General features: G+C 39.9%; 1 protein-coding gene across 1 annotated transcript; it reads left to right on the plus strand.

Annotated features, from left to right (window-relative positions):
- Window positions 1-332: 332 nt before the first annotated feature.
- Window positions 333-17,411, plus strand: ncstn (nicastrin). Its single transcript, XM_050032966.1, has 17 exons — window positions 333-474; window positions 1,548-1,649; window positions 2,199-2,322; window positions 2,756-2,877; window positions 4,100-4,245; window positions 5,259-5,403; window positions 8,817-8,929; window positions 9,535-9,687; window positions 9,788-9,892; window positions 10,976-11,053; window positions 11,582-11,751; window positions 11,861-11,963; window positions 12,556-12,654; window positions 13,701-13,788; window positions 14,072-14,235; window positions 14,403-14,615; window positions 16,121-17,411. The coding sequence occupies exons 1-17, from the start codon at window positions 417-419 to the stop codon at window positions 16,241-16,243; spliced, it is 2,106 nt and encodes a 701-aa protein (XP_049888923.1). The 5' UTR covers window positions 333-416; the 3' UTR covers window positions 16,244-17,411.
- The last annotated feature ends 1,591 nt before the right edge of the window (window positions 17,412-19,002 follow it).

The raw sequence follows: 19,002 nt of genomic DNA on the forward strand, positions 1-19,002 counted from the left end.
GTATGTGGGCACAGGTTTATGGTCAATGCTACTGAAGGATGATAGTTTTATTGCATATATAAAAGTGGTTTCAGAATATCAAAAGTGCACCAAGGGCTGAGTCATTACTCATGAGGTAAGTAAGAAGTACAGAATTGACTCATTCCTTAGTTGGCAGTTGTTCCCTTTAATAAAAACATGGTGGCAAAGTGCTGAAATGAGAGACACAAGTATATTACATTATCGTATCTTTCACCTGACCCTGAGCTAATTTTTTTTAAAAAACAGAAAACTTGACTACTCCCGTTGCAGTGATCCAGAGCTGCCATTTTGAATGAGTCAGTCTCCTTTCACGGGAGCGGAACCAAACAGCGGAACCCGGACGTTATCCAGGTCAACACCTACTGTTGTGTTCTTCTGCTTTTCAAACCAGGAAGATGGATTTGCTGTCGAACAAATGGATCGTTAATTTGCTTGTTTGTTGGTTTTTCATCGGTGAGTTGTAATCTAACAGTGCTCAATTTACACGTGTACGTATCTGTTAATGAGCAGAGTGTGTTTCTTTATCAGGCGGTTCGCTTTTTGTACTTCTTTGTGCTCGGAGCTAGCCGAATGCTAGGTTAGTTAGCGTTAGCAAAAGCTACCCAGTTCGGCTTCATTCTCGATTGCCGGGTTTTTTAATACAAGTTTTACAATGAGGTCCAGCGCTGCAGCAATTCGTAACCCATCTCCATAAATTGGAAGTTTAGAAATACGTCTAGTTGTCTTTTTATTCAATCATTTTTATGAGTTTTCTCTTGAGACAGTCACAGATTGGGTCTGCCCTCTTGATATGAACGACCCAGCATCAGCGTGACTGCTCGTGATTCCCCTGCCGCGGCCGCCCGGAGCTCGAGGGATTAAATGCTTGAACGTTATGCCAAATTACACAATAATCTTTAGTTGTTTAATGTTAATTTGGTTATCACAAAAATCTCAAAGCAAGTGAAGCACAAATGAAGTGACTTTCAAGTATTTAGGGTACCCTGGTAAATTCGGCATACAGGTGACCCACCAAAACAGCTCTATGTTTTAATTAAAACGGGGTTAAACAGTACTTTAACGTTATTACGGCTTTGTGGGAAAGGTTTGGGACCAACAGGTGTAAAAAGCCGAGGAGCGCAAATTGTTTTGAAAACGCTGAATGTTGGCCTGTTGGATGAAAGTCATACCAGTGTCTTGAAATAAGCGCAATGGGCACTGGGTTCACAAAGTAAGTATACTTGTCTGAGTTACATTGCCACCATTTTGAAAGCACCTGCCTGTGATTTTCTTCAAAGTGAAAACGTCAGCTGCCTTATGCAGATTATCTATTCAAAAGAGATGTGGTCTCAAGTCTAAAATTAGAAATGCACTTTTGCTTGTGAGAGTTAAAGGGTGTGACTTTCATTTTAGCTTCTCAGATCACCTTAAACAAACTCATCTGTGACAGCGATTTTTTTTCTTCATCATCTAGTCTTGATAAAAGCTATACCTGCTGTTATATTGCTCTCCTTGTTGCAATTGTTAAAGAACTTTTTCCTTTGCAGGTGTCGGCTGTAATTCAGTGGAAAAGAAAATCTATGTGCATCTCAATAACACTGTCCCGTGTGTGCGACTGCTCAATGCAACTCATCAAATAGGCTGCCAGTGTGAGTAAAGCAATGGATTAAAGTGATGCTAAGCACTTGTCATGAGAGTCCAGCGAGCATCTGGGACACTCATGACAAGCAGAAATACTTGTTACAGTTTGTACATCTTAAGTGTAGAGTGTGTATGCTTTTAGCCTTTGAGTGTCTTTCTTTCACTTGTTTTTTTTTGTTTGTTTGTACTTGTGAGTAAAATGCCTACTACACAGTCTACTGAAAACAGTGTTTTCAAAGATTTTTGAGGGTCAGCACTGAATTTCATAAGTAGATGAAAGCGCAGAAGTTGCAGATGAACTAGACATTTTCTGTGATTAATATCTGACTACCGGAAGCTGTTAGATGGTAGTGTTTTCTAACTTCAAAAGCCCCAGCAGCAGCAGTTTTCTCTTTGCTGCATCAAAACGTTTCATCCTAGAACCTTTCCGCTATTAGAGAACAGGTCTGGTGGACACACACAGTGGTCAAATAAGCTTTAAGGACATTTCTATCTAGCACAGCTGTTGTACCTCATATGACAGATGCTGATATTTAATTTCCTCTCTCGGACTTCAGCCCATTTGTCAGGTAATGTGGGCGTGCTCCATGTGCTCGAGTCAGAGGAAAACTTGGAGTGGGTCCTGCGCACTGGGCCCAATCCACCTTATCTGGTTATCCTGGAGTCGCAGCTCTTCAACAGGTACCGTTAACATGTCTCACTCTGCAGAGGGAGTACCTACAGTAGTTCCTAATGAGAGTAAGGGTCATTGAATACTGCATTGTATTACTGTGTTAGAAATCAAGATGGTTTATCGCTGTTCCAAACAGATATATGTGTTAAATAATAGTGAAAATAAGTGCTAGTAGTTAGTAAGTCCTCAGCATTTCTTTCAGGTATGTAACATTTTTTCTATTTAGAGTAGCAGATGGGGGAGACATTTTAACATTAGGACATGGCAGTAAAACCCAATTAGTCATAAGCTGCCAGTAGCAGAGATCTGCATTACAGTAAAAATGGGAAATTTTAGTTTAAACCTGAGGGAAGACACTTGAACCACATTTCAAACCCATGTCTGACCTGTATTTGTACCTGTATCGTTTTCACTGCCCCGTGCCGTCTGTCTGTTCATCAGATCCATCATGATGAAGTTGAAAAACGGCTCCGGCAGGGTGGCTGGCGTCGCTGTTGTGGCGCCAAACACCAACCCGCTTGAGGGCTTCTCTCCACACACCACCTGCCCCAACGAGAACACAGGTGAGTGAGGGTTTGCCTGCTGAGACTTGTCCCTTAGTATTACACCAGTTAAAGAAATGAATTGTAGTTTTATGATCTTCAGAGGGCACAGCATATGAAAGTACAAGCTGTAGTGGGTTCAGTTTTCATGCTGTGTGAACTGTTTCTGCAACATTGTAGTGTCACCATATAATCATGTGTGACCTCACAACACAGATTTAATGTCTCATCATTTTATTTCTACCCTTCAATTTATTCTGTGTCGCAGAGGTATCACAAATTCAAGGCTGCATGTGTGACCTGAGTTACTTTTTTAACTGGGCAAGAATAGCCTGAGACACACAGGGCAATAGGTCATAGTACAGTACTTTTAATAAGCTAAACTTCATGTTTTGTTATTATACAGTGTTCTGGAAGTGTTTTTTTCCAAGTCTGTATTCCCATTTAAAATGTTCCTTTTAATCATTTAATGTAAAATGCTACAGGTTTATGTGATGACCAGCAGTTTTAATTATTTCAGTTTAATTTCTAAGACATCATGTCATGTCCGTCAGCTTGATGGATGGCCCTAAATGCTACAATACCCATAAACTTCGGCCACCATTGCTATAGAGAAGAAGTCAGTCAGACCTGTAGCATATTCAAAATGCGTTGTCGGTTTCATTTTGAACAAAATTCGGCACTATAGCAGAATCCAATACTGAGTTGATTTAAGCTGTAGATTGTACACGAATTTTAAGCATATTGATTGGATGTTTCTTGCTGAAATACAATTCGGGAATCATAGTTACCTTCTCCTCTTAAGTTTTTATGCACACAGGCTTGTGCCATCAGAGAATCAGATATTTTCTAATGCAGTTGTGCTGACGGTTCAATTTCATGCTCATCCAAGCCTGGGAAACATTCCAAATAGACTGTTTAAAGAGAAAATAAATGGGACATTTACTTCCAGAACCACAGTTGCATCATCAGCTGTTTTGACACCGATCAATATGAAAAAAATCCTAATTAATGCCAAAAAACTAAATATGAAAAATCCAGTGGATGCATATCATATCATGTTGATAACTGATTACATTTGTCAAGCAGGTCAAGTGTAGAAATCAGGGAAATGGATACCAAGACCATCTGTAGCTTCAAATTACTTACAGGATGTCAAAGGAATCTGCTCATGCACTACACACTTAATGAGTGCCTGCTTTAGTGTTACGGCTGGTAACTACACTCTGCGTATTTCCCTCAGGCGTGTATACAGAGAGCTACGATCCAGCCATGGCACATTGTAACATGACTACGTGGAACCCTTTGGGAAACGGTCTGTCCTATGAGGAGTACGACTTCCCCATCTTCTCTCTGAAAGAAGACAATGACACTCAGGTCATACGACAGGTAATATGACAGTGAAGTTTGCAAAAAAAACAATGTTTTTCCCTGTTAGTCCCTTTGGTGTAATCACTTCGTTTTTACAGTTGCTGTCACAAAATGACAGTCTAATTGTTCTCCATTTGCCTCTGGTAAATCTTTTACAAACATTTCAGTTACAATCAAATCTAATCTGAACTTGTTCCAGTTGAGGTTGTGGATATTAAGATTAGGCATGATGCCAATGAGGCTTCTTCAGCAGCACTTAAGATCATCTCCTCTCTAAAGCTGACATGTTGTGGCACATTATGTTGAGACGATTTGTCAGAACCCACAAATCATTAGCTGCTTTTCCATAATTGTATGTGACAAAAACAGGCAGATCATATTACATAGGTTTTGAATATCTGCTTCTGATGCTGTGCAAGTGTGCATATGATCGTCCCCCTCAGCGGGCCTTATGTTTTCATAGAATAGAGCTAACGTTGCTGAGCTCAACATGACCCGCGACTCTCTATTTTTATCTCAGCTTTCAGTTTGAGCTTGCTGATAACGGTGGAGTTAAGATTTAAACATGCCTGTTAACTCTTTGTACTGCTCTGTGAAGGACACAGTTTTAGTGCTTTCTGAAACATTTCAGTGGCTTTGTCGAGAGGCTAAATTTATGTCACAGTTTCTTTCTGTGAGTTTAAAACTTTGCAGGTGCTTCCTGTTTCAGGTAAGATGGCAGGGTAGACGAGGGAAACTGTTCTGTAAACAGCTCAATCAACTGTTCTGTAAACAGTTTCACGTTTGATCCCCAGATGTCAGAGTGATAAATTAAGTCCCAGACGTGGTAGTTAGAGTATTCCTGTGCCCAAACCTGCCAGTGTGCCCCTGAGCAAGAGCACCAGGCCCAATTGTACATGTTCCAACTTGTTCTTAGGATTGAAAGGTATTTAGGTTTGTTAAAATACCATATTTTGATTGTGGTTTCTGTGTCTGTTAAAAAAAAACACACACACGAAGAGATTTCCATGTATGATTTTCTCCATTTGCAGTGTTACATGGACCACAATCGCCCTGTGAACGGCAGCAATCCTCAGTACCCGCTGTGTGCCATGCAGCTCTACTCCCACATGTCTGCTGTCACTGACACAGCCACCTGCATGAGGAGAAATGACATCAATTTTAGCATCAGCCCAGGTATTTACACAGCACAAAGAAATACAATCTATTTAAATACTGGGAAATAGTCAATGGTTAAAGCCTGAATACTGCAGACTGGGGTGAATTTGTTTAAGATCTGAACATTTAATATGGGAGGTATGATGGAACCGAAGAATAGGCTGCAGTACTATCTGCAAGCAGATAAATAGCTATGAACCTATTCAACTTTCTGAGACAAAAATAACCACGTGCCTCTCCAAAACCAGACCCAACAAAGCCCCGGGACCTGATGGTCTGAGATGAAGGGTGCTTAAAGTATGCTCCAACCAGTTTAAAGGGCCTGTCACTCAGTTGTTCCAGACTTTGCTTAATAGATGTGTTTTTCCACACTATTGGAAAACATCTACAGTAAGACCTGTGCCTGAAGTCTCTGGAGCAACATCTTTAAAAGATCTTAGACCAGTTGTTCTCATGTCACTCTTAGCTAAGTGTATGGAGGAAGTTGTCAGCATCCATCTTAAGTCCTCTGTCGGGGATCAACTCGACCCCCCCACAGTTTGTTTATAATTTACACAGTTGAACAGAGGATGCTACTCTCACTATAGTGGACCAAACAGCGAAACACCTACATCAACCAAAATAATTTGCATGTGTTCTAGGCTTGGGCGACTGGACGAATATATCGCCAATCGCCCATCGGCTGAGTCCATCACGGTTTGTTTCATTTTTGGCGATTTTTTTGGGCGATTTTTGTCATTTTATTTAGCTAAATTAATGGTCTGTCTCCACAGAATTCAACTTGGTACATATAGTCCATAATTACTATGTAGAGCACAATTCAAAGTGTGTGCGTATTGGAACTGGCAGCTTCACACTGATTTCCGATGAGTCTTTCACAAAACACGTCAGTGATGGTGGAGCTGAAAGTTACGGCCGGGGTCCACCGGGCACGTCAGCGGCGCGACACGTCTGCAGCACGAGTCCCGTAGCAGCTCGCCCCCCTGTTAATCAATTACAGCGGCTCCACCGAGCGGCGCGACAACCACCGCCTGCCGCGCGACAACTCTCTATTTTAGGCGGCTCTTCTATTTTTGTTGCACTACGCTCCCCTACGCGACCCTCCAGCAGATAAAAACTACATGAAATAGTGTGCTAAACGAGCACAATGTGTTTTTAAATGAATAAACCATTATCAGAGGTGATATTTGATGATTTTTTTTCGTGCATTTACCCATGTTTATCCGTGACATTGTGTAAATGTCCATGGCGGACATTTGAAAGCGAGTAGATGACAAACAGTACAGTAAACTTGTAGATAACTCAAATATATGTAATAACTTAGGTGGAAAATGCTTTAACTATCATGCAGCAAACGGTAAACAAGACGCCTGAAGTGACACTTATGTTTGCAGCCGGTGGAACCCGGCCGTAACATTAATTCATAAACCATATTTGAGAACTACATCAAAAAAGATGTGCAGTTGTGCACCCCAATCGTTATAGTAGGACAGGTATGTTATCCCTATCTCCTACCTGTTTGCTGATTTAGAGGCTGTGAGCGAATGCGTCCTTCTGCAGCCGTCAGACTCTTTTTAAAATGGTGTCGGACAGTCGTCTTCAGCCCGTCTTTACAGCTTATTACTCAGCAAAGATCTCAGGGTGATTTATTTTTTTTAATGAATAAGAGTATAGCCTATAGGGTGTATGTTTCAGTAAAATTTCAGTTCAGTAATTTTGACATTAAAGACCACAGTCAGAGGATAAGGCGCAGGTAAATTTATTCAAACAGAATAAACAGTTGGTCGGTCCACAAAAGTTACACAGTAACAGTAGCCTATGATAACAAATAAGTAAATATAAACGAAGGACATTGGAAAAATAAAGTGCAAAAATCACACAATCACATAAAATAATTATGTCCACTCCCTTTGCACTGTCTTTATAATAATGCCGTTGCGGACGTGGCAAAAAAAACTTAAGCTGTTATAGCTGTTCTAAAAGCCTCTCGTAGGCTTATTGCTTGAATAAATAAATACAAATAATAATAAATATAGGCTAAACAAAGAGCAATGGAAAAATAAAGTGCAAAAATCACATAAAATAATAAAGTCCCTTTGCGCTGTCTTTAACTAAAAAACACAGTGTTTTACATGTTTTTGAAGAGGAAAACGAGCATGTTAACCTTATCTGGCTTAAGCAAAGTGCGCATATGGTTAACAATGTTACCAGCCGTGCTAAACACCCGCTCTGATGGCGTGCTTGTTGCCGGTATGCACAGATATTTTCGTGCCATGTTGGACATGAGTGGGCTCGCAAAGCACGCTGCATTTTTTTGCTGCATTCATGTGGTGTTGGGAGATCCGAGTTGCCCAGTTGTTTTTCTGACATGAGGTGGCGTTCATGTGAATTATCCCATTCTGAAAGTCATTTTTCGATTCTTTCCGACATCACATGAATGCAACATCCCCCCTCTTTTTTTTTTCTCCGCCACACACACAACTGCCAAATATATCGGCAACCGCTGGTTGATGGGCTGACGGTGGCCAGTTGGAAATTTTTAACATATCGCCCAACCCTAATGTGTTCTTTTTATTGATCTTAACGCTGCTCTTAACACTATGCAAATTGACACTCCATTAGAACGGCTTTTTGCGTGCTGTAACCACTGCTGTTTTGCATTTATACAAATAGAATCACTGCCCACAGCAGTAATGTCAAGCTGTATAAATATGATGTAGCTCTTGATATGGCTCTTTTTGGTCTTTTCCTAAAACATAATGCCATGTATAAAGGGGTGTACTTTAATCCTGCTGTCATACTCAATAACTTGCCTGTAGAAAAAGTAAAACATTTTAAGTATTTGGGCACAATTATTGATCAGACCCTAACTTTTAATGAAAACTCAAAGAGCATTTTAAGAAAGCCAGTCAGCACTTGTTTTTATTAGGATGCTGAGGAGCTTTGGGGTTAGCTAACACGTACTTGAAATGGCATACAGAGGCCTGGTTGAAAGCATTTTATCATTTAACACACCATCATGGCATGGCACCCTGGGTGCAAAGAGCAAAAACGAGCTCTCTAAGATTGCAACATTGCAGGGAAGGTGATTGGCACGTCATAGAAACAACTCTGCAATATATTTAATAGTCCTGTACGCAGGAGACCAACCATATAATTGCATATACCTCACATCCATTACACTAAGTGTTTGAGCTGCTCCTGTCTGGCTGTCAATTTATGGTCCCAAGAACCAGCCAGAACAGATGAATGAAGTCCTTTATTCACAAATTGACTGCATCAGGGGATGTTGTTATTTATTAAGATGTGCCCTCTTTCATTATTTTTATATCTTATTGTTCCTACCTGCGATGTTGTATTGTATCTACCTATCTATCTGTCTGTCTATCTGTGTAAGTCCATATTTGTTCTTCTTCTGTGTCTCCCCTTAGAGATTGTTTGTGACCCACTGGGTGATTATAATGTGTGGGCCTCCACCAGGCCTGTCAACAACACAGCCAAGGGCCACAAGATGTGGGAGAGTGTGGTCATAGCAGCAGCTAGGGTGAGTTACAGGAAAGAGTCCTAAAAAAAAAAAAAGGATGAAATAGTCCTATACCGGTATTTCACTAACAGTACAACATTTGTTTGGTATTAGCATGTCAGTTCATGAACACCGCTGAAATTTCTTCAGCCAGTATCGGCAGTGATCTCACTCACTTTGAAAGCCTTCCAGTATTAAAGCCAAGGCCAATCTAACATTACCCTGCTTTGTGTTGTATGCCATGTGATGTAACCGTTACAGTTTGTGTTACTGGCATTATTTCTGTGCTTTACTTCTTGTGTAAATATTTTTCCTGCTTTATGTTGTTGAGAACAAGAGCTATGAGAACAAAACAGCAAAAAAAATCAGCTATTTAACATCATTGTAAATTGTGTGTTTTTAGTTTTTAGGCTGTTGGTCAGACAAAACAAGACAAATCAATCATTAGAGGAAAAAAAACCCAGCAGATTACTTATTGTCGGTAAAGCAGAAGTCTGGCTGCATTGCCTCATAACTGAGGTCACATTTTGATTTATGCTGTGATTTAAAAATAGATCATTACAAGTTGAACTGCTTACCTAGATACGATGTCTGCTTGATGGACCTCCTTCTCCTCCCCTCTGCAGCTGGACAGCAGGTCCTTTTTCTTTGAAGTTGCTCCAGGAGTAGAGAGTGGAGTCTCAGGGTTTGTCACTCTGCTGGCAGCCGCTCACGCTCTGCGAAATGCCACCCAGGAGGCCCCACCTAATCGCACCATCTTCTACACCTTCTTTCAAGGGGTCAGTTATTACTTCATCACTGTATGCACCACTGTGCTTGACAAACATACCAAATTTAATGTCCTGCCAGCCTCACTCATATTTAACCGTTTGACTCCAGGAAACCTTCGACTACATTGGCAGCTCAAGGATGGTGTATGATATGGAGAACAAAAACTTTGCTGTGGACCTGGACAATGTTCACTCAGTGCTGGAGATAGGACAGGTGTGTATGGTAAACTTTTCCAGTAAACTACTGTGTTTGGTATATATCAACCTGAACAGCCATCAAAATTTAAGGGAATAGTTAAAGAAACATTTAAAAAAAAAAAGAGTGAAAGCTGCTTGTAATTTTTTCCAACACTAGAAGCAATGTTATACACGAATTTCAGATACCAGTTTGCAGATACCAAAACAATGTTGTTCAAAACTTTAAAAAAAAATATGATTTAAATTAGAATGCATCTGAGCAAAGAATAATCAAAAACACAAGTAATTTGATCAGTCAACTTTTGGTACTTGACAAATTTTGGTATTCGGTTGGTTCAAAAAAGTATTAAGGTCTGATAGCCAACCTAAACAGATGCCTTTCAAACATGACTCATGAAACCATAATTAACTATAAAAATCATGTTTTATATTATTACTACATTTTAAACAGTCTGTTTAATATGTCAAACATGTTGATGCCAAAATAATTACAGCTGCATCTGGTACCCTTTACATTACTGCTGTGAACAAAATCAGTAAAGAATATTATGTGCTTGACCCATTATCAGTTTAATGTTACAAGATGTACATCATGTTTTTGTTAATGTGCAGAGTTTTAACGGCTTAACGTACTTAAAATACAAAATATGAGTAATTGTTTTCTATCACATTTGGAATTGGTGGTTTTCTGAACACAGTTGCTGTCTTTAAAATACATTACGTAAAGGGTTTTTGTTTTATTTGATCTAAAATTCATATGAGGCACACATTGCCCAAAAACAGATTGTTTTTTAAAGAGTGCAACAATTTGTGCACGCAGTATTGTACCAAGCACACAGCAATCGCCAGGAAATGCATAGCCAGGACACTGCCCTGTGTTTTTGGCATGGAATTATAAGACCCAGACAAATGAGCTCAGTAGGATAATTTTGAAGAACTCCAAAAGTAATCCAAAGCATTAAGAATATGTCCCTTAGTTTGAGTAGTCTAATATAATCTGTTTCAAATTACAGTGAAGGGCATGAACTCAGTCATCAGTAACCCCCAACACTGTTTGTGTGTGTGTAGTATATCAACAAATGTAATCTGTTCACCTCAGGTGGGACTTCGTTCTGACTCCAGGCTGTGGCTTCACTCTGATCCCGTGTCAAGGAAGAACAGCAGTGTCAATGACGAGGTTTGTATCCGTGTATATTCAAAGCCTCCTCCTCATATATCACTACTCCACCACCACAAGACATGAACAATGGTCCCTATGGGGGAAAATTAAAATTGATAGCATAATGTATCTAAATGTTCCTTTTAAATGTACTGTTTGAAGTGCCTGAGCTTCTGAATGATTTATTAAACCAAATCCAACACGGGGAAAGAGATTAGAGAGGCTGATTAAAACAAGAGTACTATAAACATTGTAAGAATGTACTGTGAACAATAAGAAGCATAAAAATAAAACTAGAGATGCTGTATTCAACATATAGTAAATACTAAATACAAAAGTGTATTGTTGAATCATAAATTCAACCAAAAAAGGATTTCAGACTGTGCGAGGCTGAGTCCACAGATTTCTAAGTTGATTAACTGTAAAACTCTATTAGATAAACATTTAAGAGTAGGCTTGGATATTGAAGCAGAACAGCGATAAAAGATTTAGCCCTATTGTATGTATAACATTTATTTTTTAATTTCTGTGAATGATCTTTCTCAGGTGAGGACGCTCATAGAGAACTTGAACTTGGCTGCCACAGGTTTAGACGTCTCACTGAACGAGCCAGGTTTCTCTCAGCCGCTCCCGCCCTCATCCTTCCAGCGTTTCCTACGAGCTCGGCAAATCCCTGGGATTGTTATCGAGGATCACCAGTCTGCTTTCACCAACAGGTGATTTACTATCATTACACACAGTCACATTTAATTACAATCATAGTATCTGCATCGCCTCAAGGAGTTGGCATGTTTTGTTGATTTATTTTTCCTGTTCTGTGTGCAGGTTCTATGAGAGTATGTACGATAATGCAGAGTACCTAAACGTATCTTACCCTTCAAATCTATCACCGGAGGAGCAGCTGGAGTTTCTCACTGACACTGCTAAGGTATTGCTGTTAATCATCATTTGCTCTTTAATCAGCTTTGCAAAGCCTGTCCTCACCTTCTGCTGCACTTCCTGTGGTTGGTCAGATATAATTTCAAGTAGACAGCTGAAAGTTTTCTAATTTGCTCTGGTATTCACATGAAACCTCCTATATCAGATTATGTACCATTTTCAGGGCTGCTGTTTGTCTTTCTTCTGCAACTGATTTTGGTGGTGAAAAGTAACAGCAGCTGTTGAGGAAACATAACATTTCTCTTTAAATGTTCAACCAAGAACAGTATAAAAAAAATACAGTATAGTAGACGTAAGTGATGGGTCATGTTGTTGCAGATCGAAAAAATAGTTATACTCATTTTATCTTAGTTTCCTGTGTTTGGGAGTTGTGAGTAGCAGGTAGTTGTGTCATCATCTAAACCCTTTCTCACTGTTCACTGACTCAGTCAGTTCTGTTGGGACAAGTCAAAACTAGTCTGGTAGTATTTAAGCTGTCTTCTTGTTGCCACTGTATAATTTACTGTTGAGAAATTCACACAGATGTTGTTGGGAAGCAACTAATAAAGTTTTTTCTGCATTTCTCTTTGTGCATCGTTCAGGCTCTGACTGAAGTGGCCACCTTGGTGGCCCGGGCTTTGTACATACAAGCAGGAGGAGCTGCAGCCCAGCTCAACAGCATCAACGCAGACCCTCAAACAGTAAGATTTCATTTCGGAGTTAGTAAAATATGTTTCAAACTATCCAGCTATCTAATCTACAAGTTCATTGTTTCTACAGTATATACTGTATCTGTCCCTTCTCCACAGCCTTTCTCCACCTGAATAGCTCCGTACTTTGTCCCTCGCTTATCTGCTCCACTCAACTGCTCTACATGAAAGATTGCAATGTCTGTAGTTACTTTATTTAAAGTCAAGGTCTTTAATAGCTTGAAGATCGCGTTTTATATCTGAATTTAAGTTTAGAGGTTGCTGTTACTTCATTCACTTACATTGAGAACTTAAGACACTAATGCACATTATCTTTTGATATACAGTATCAAAAATTGATGTCATTTTCTTGCAACAACATTGGTATTAACGTTCCAAATTATTACCCCTAAGAATGTCTGTAACTTAGGGGTTGATTAATCTGCAAACACCCTGTTTTTATTGTTGAGCCCTCACCTTACTGCCAACCAAACCAGCAACAAGGAACTAGTGGCGACAGAGACTGACTGTTGTGTCACCTTACATCACCTGTGTCTCAACCAAAAAGTTGCACCTGAACATGTCGCAAAGACTTCAGCCAAGGGCCAACTAGTACATATGTTCTGCGGCTGCGTGAGAGGAAATAACTCTCCATAGCAGCAGGCAGCGGTAGTCTGAATTCGTTATTCAGAAAGGAAAACTGGAAGACTGTCAGAGTAGTTTCATTCACCAACAGGCTCCACCAGCTCCAACGCCGATTCACCGTGCTGAATCAATCAAAAAAAAGCTGACAAGGGCCAACTTGTGCCAACCATGCGGTACACACCGCAAAAACAAGGGCGACAGATGCTCACTGACGGCCCAACAATAACTGACAACAGACTGCCCGCTTGCCGTGTCAGGGCCCTTACCCTCACATGACACTTAACCTTTTTAGATCCTTTTATTCTCTTTGTGTTTGTTTTTATTTTCCTCTTTTACATTTTGCTTCTTGGTGTGTGTTTTTTTGTGTGCAGCTGAGCAGAAGTGTCTTCTTCTAACTGTTTTCTCTCCCTCAGGTGACCCGGATGCTGTACGGTTTCCTCGTTCGGTCAAATAACTCCTGGTTCCAGCAACTAGTCCCCTCTGACCTCATGAGCCATCTGAGTAAGTTGGGATACAAGCTAATCCTTTTTTAATTTTGTATTTGCTGGACTCATACAAAAGTGGCAGAAAATAATTGAATATGTTTTCTTTTGAAGCCACTGGGGGAAATGATAAATATCACCACTTATATGTGTATATTTACTCTTGCTTGCTTGTATTAATAAAGCCTTATAGGCATTCAGCTACCTGAATTTGCTCTGGTGGATCCTCTGCTTGTCCAGAGGTAAATATTTGACAGCTACATTATTTCCAGACACAAGACTTTATTTTTTCTGTCTATCAGCTGACAAGCCCACAAACTTTTACGTCGGCGTGACCCAGCAATCCAGCGTACCGACCCTTCTGGTCCAGCACCTGCTGGCCAACCTGACTGGCAGCACCGTCAACGTCACCAAGGAAGACTGCCAGAACCAGAGAGAGGATGAGAATGACAAAGAGAGCAAACATGTAAGGCCTAAAGCAGACTTTCTACACTCTTCAAAACAGCATGTCTTAAGATTTGAGACATTGAAACCAGTAGGAATTCACTTGGGACTAAAACATCTGTTTACCTTTGTCCTGTATTTTAAAGAGAAATAATAACATATTTACACCACCCCCGTTTCCTCCCTCAGATGTACGTCTACACGTGGGTTCAAGGTGCTGCGCCTCCCAACAGCACAAAGAGGGAGGCTTTCTGCGTGCGCTCCACAGTTCGTCTCACCAAAGCGCTGTCCCCAGCTTTTGAGCTGCGGGAGTTCACCTCCAAAGATTATTCAACATGGACAGAATCCCGGTGGAAGTCCATCAAAGGACGCATATTCCTGGTGGCGAGTCACGAACTCGAGGTAAACTTTCCCTTCACTCCTCAGAATCAAAAACAGCTAATGCAGATTTAGCTCACAATTATGCTTAGCTAATTTTCTGTGGTTTCTTCTAATGGAATATTGGTTATTTACGTAGTGTAGGAAGTCTGTAAGGTGGAACGCTGGCACACATCGTTCTTTCCTAGAGCAGGTAGTGGACAGAGCAGGAAGTGGTTTCAGCTGTGAAAAGTAAAACCATTATAAAAGCAACATACTCCCAGGTTCCACAGTGTTTCCGACAGCACCTAAAGCCCCTTTAACATTGTTAGGCCACCTCATCGTTCTGAAAGGGACAGCCGGCAGGACGGGATCATGGGCGGCATGGATGTGATGTTTTGACAATGTAGTATGTGTGCAATCCTCCAGGTCACGGGAAGGATAAGTGATCAGTTGATCAACACTGACCAGTTTTGAGAGTTCCTACTTTCCAGGCAGCTTTTTGTTTTTCTTCATTTTAGCAGGATGTGAAAAATGAACTTGCAGAGACTTGAAACATGCGTGATAAAGGTGATCCATCATACTGAGTATCTTGTCCCTGTTTGTTGTTGTACTGTCACACAACAGATGGTGGATAGCAGGGACTGTTGAAAGGAATCTGTCTTGTTAGGGTGGATAAGAGCCAGAAGAGAAAACTGGGTGCCAAAATTAAACCCTTTTCAATGTGAAAGTGACCAAATATACCTTACCCTTCTCACAAAATGTTTGCTTATTGTTTGGCTTCTGACTTCAATTTTCTATCAGTACCGTTTGTGAATTCAGCACTTTCCACAGTCAGACTAACAAGTAGCATTTCCAAAATGCCAGCAATAAGTAACAACACAAACAAAGAAGATTTAATGCTGACAGTGATGGATCACCCATCTTGAACAAGGTTCAAGTCTCTGCAAGTTCGTTTACACATCATACTGAAATGAAACAAAACTCTCCACCTCACTGTCAGGTTTTCATTTAAAGCCACAGTGCGTTGAATTTTTATCTCCAAATGATTCTAATGGAATACATTTTTGGAAAAATGAGACAGGTCTGGTAAAAAACTGGCGTGCTTGTTTTCAGCCTGTTTCAGTGTAGCAGCATGCATCACTGTCTGCCATTATGTAACTCCTGAGACTACCAGAGGGGGCGCCAAAGTCAGATATGTTAAAATTCTGGACATGGTGACTTTAAAGCTGCACTTTTCTAACATTTCTATGCTAGTAATGTGTGAAATGAATACTCAGTTATATGAATAATTTCCATTACATGTGAGAAGTATTAATCATTTGAATGATCACCCAACCTGCAGCTCCCCTCAGCTCTAACTAGTATTACCTATATTTTAGCATCTTTCAGGTCATTGTTTTGAATGTACAGCTCACAACAAATCAATGCAATCATTTCTGATAGGTTTATAGAAACCATCAACAGTATCGTGCAAACCCACCGTATGGTCCTTTAAAGTTTCCACATAAGTTTTCACCAAGGGCTAAGTGTTTGTTTGACTCCTCCAGATGTTGACGCTGGGCGTGGGCGTTGGCGTGCTGCTAACATCCCTGCTGGTGACGTACATCATGAGCTCAAAGGCTGACATACTCTTCAGCTCGGGGCGGGAGCCCGCCAACGCCACCTACTGATCCAGACTGCGGCAACGCTGGCCCTCGACCACCACCACCACCACCACCACCACCACCACTACTTCTACTACTACTACTACAACTACAACTACTACTTCTATCCCAACCAGACATGGACAGGGTCTTTTCTTTAAAACACACCACAAGTAGGTACACAGACAGGTTAGACACAGCAGCAGAGGGGAGGGGGGTATTTTAAGACTTCGACGACGACTCCATGTTTATGGACTCCCTCAGGTGAGGCGTGACATGAGGACTGGACCGGACTGGATTGGCCTGGATGGATCTGGACTCATCAGGGTCAGAAAACACTGGTCAGGCACCAGCAGGCCCTGTCAGTGGAAAAGATGTTTATATTTCTTTTATTTTAGTTTTTTTTTCCCTTTTTATTGTCAAAGAATGTTTTGTTTACTGTGTCACGGGATAGGCACTAAACATTGAGCATTATTTTGAGCGTGTGTGTGTGTGTGATTGTGAATATGTAAATGTGACTGAGTGTGTGGGCAATTGACTGTGGGATTCAGTGTGTATGGACAATTTTGAGTGAGAGTGTGTGTCTGAACTTTGTATGAGGATTGCGATGGTATGTGCAATACTGTAGCTGTCTTCTCTGTCAATGTAGTTAACTTAAAAATCAGTTCTAATAAGAAGAAACCACTTTTTGAGTCAATGAACAAATAGTTAAATTTAAGGTTTTGCAGAATCTGGAAATGTGTGGTGAAGTATTTTGATAAGTTTTAGGTCCTGGGATGTTGACAACAATCCTAAATATTTATATTGTTCAGTCCCAGTACACATATAACTACAAGCGTATGTAGTTGTAGACCCACTGCAATTTCACATATTGTGATATTTGTGTGGAGGAAGAGGAATTTCCCAAGGAGTCTGGCGTAGCTGACAAACTCTTTATTTCATATCGATCAGCTGCCAAAAATTAAAAAAAAAAAAATCCAGTCAGAAAATCTTGTGTTTTGACACTAAAAATGCGCTGGTACTCTGGCTGTGCACTCTTTTTGGTTCGTACCTTTTTCACAAGGTTTCTTTCAGTGATAACTTCTGAAAAATTGTGACAACACGCGAGAAGGTTTTAATTTTGTTGTAATGTAATGGCTGGAATCAATGACCAATTGTGATGCCTTGATGAAGAAATAAACATTGCTTCTTTTCCAATTTTTCTTTCTTTGTTGACAAACTGCTGAAGTTTAATTATTGTTCTGGCCTAAAGAGCTTGCTGTAATAAATGAAGGGAGTATGGACTGGAAAATTGGCACTCAAAAAAAAACAAAACACAGCAAATTTAATTAATGAAATACTGTGCCCTCGGTTAACCATTTTTTCTGTGGTAACACATTTTAGCAAACCTGCCTTTATCAAAGCACCTCAAGAGTCATCCCATCATCCACAAGGTCTGATGAGAAGGTGCTACAAGGAATAATGATATAAAATCAACACTTATTATCAGAAGTCATCCCTCAGTCATTTCTTTTGTGGTGCTCTGCAGAAGGTTTGTTTCCCAAAAATGTGTCATTGTAAAATGTAAAATAGTAAACTGAGGACAAATATTGGGAATTGTGTGTTGTTTGGAGTGCCAAAATCACAGTTCATATGTTTTTGTCACTTCAGTGTAGCACTTAAATCATGCAGAGAAAGCCCAATTGTCTCGCTTCGGATACATGACACCAGTGGTTCTCAGCCTTTTGACCTTTTGACCCCTTAAACGTCATACGTCAATGAGCTGTGTGCAGTTCATTGGGGGTGTTTTCTACTCTCAGAGCCTTGAAGATGGAAAACTACCTTATCCAGTATTTCTCTAAATAGATCAGATAAACAGTAAAAGAAAAAAAAAACGTCTAAGTTTGTGTAGAAGACCTACAATATGTTTGTGTTATCTCAAAATTAACCTTGTGAATGCTCCGATTTATCTGAGTGGGTCCCAAACCTCAGGTTGGGAAGCAAAGACATAAAAAAAAACATATTTAACTTTGTTTTTCAATCTAATGTTTTTCAAGAAGTTTAAATTTGTGGTGGTCTCTTGGGTTTGTTCTTACAGTAAGAAATTATTATACAAATCATTATTCAGGTCAAATACATTTTATGTATGGAGACCAAAATTTAAATATTTCCTCAGAGAACTGCAGTATACTCACAATGTATATAAAAAAAAAAATTAACAGGCAGACATGCCATAGGTGTGTTACAGAGATACATAGAAGTTGAAATAGTAGAGTGGTAGAAATATTGGGAAAGAAAATAATTATATATATTATGAAAATACCTGTGGAGGGAGAGTTGACATTTATTTCAGTTGTAAAATTGGCCTTTGTTTGATGTTAAAACATCATAAAAACACATGTAAAAAGTCTCCAAAGTAAGATGAAACGTTAAAGCACTCTTTAAGTCATTACATGAACACGTTTAGTAAGATTTAACCAGCTGAAAAAAAGACTACTTTGGCTAAAGGTAAATATAATGTATCAAAATAGGGGTAACTTTTTGCCTCTTAAATAATCTGACACCAAATCATTGAAAAACATCAATCCCATCAAAGAAATTAGTTAAAAAGCATTTTTGCATTGATTTTTACATGATAAGTGAGGGCAGGACATGATTCATCCAGCTTTTAATTTATTTTTGCAGGAGTATTACAGGGAAAATGACTCATTCTTTGGTTAGTAAAGAGGTTCTTCTATCAAAATGTCTTTAAATGTTGCTGCTCTGGACACACAAATGTTTCTTTACAGCTCCATAAAGGTCAGCCT

The sequence above is a fragment of the Epinephelus moara genome, chromosome 21, assembly GCF_006386435.1.
Source record: "Epinephelus moara isolate mb chromosome 21, YSFRI_EMoa_1.0, whole genome shotgun sequence".
Classification (NCBI taxonomy): domain Eukaryota; kingdom Metazoa; phylum Chordata; class Actinopteri; order Perciformes; family Serranidae; genus Epinephelus; species Epinephelus moara.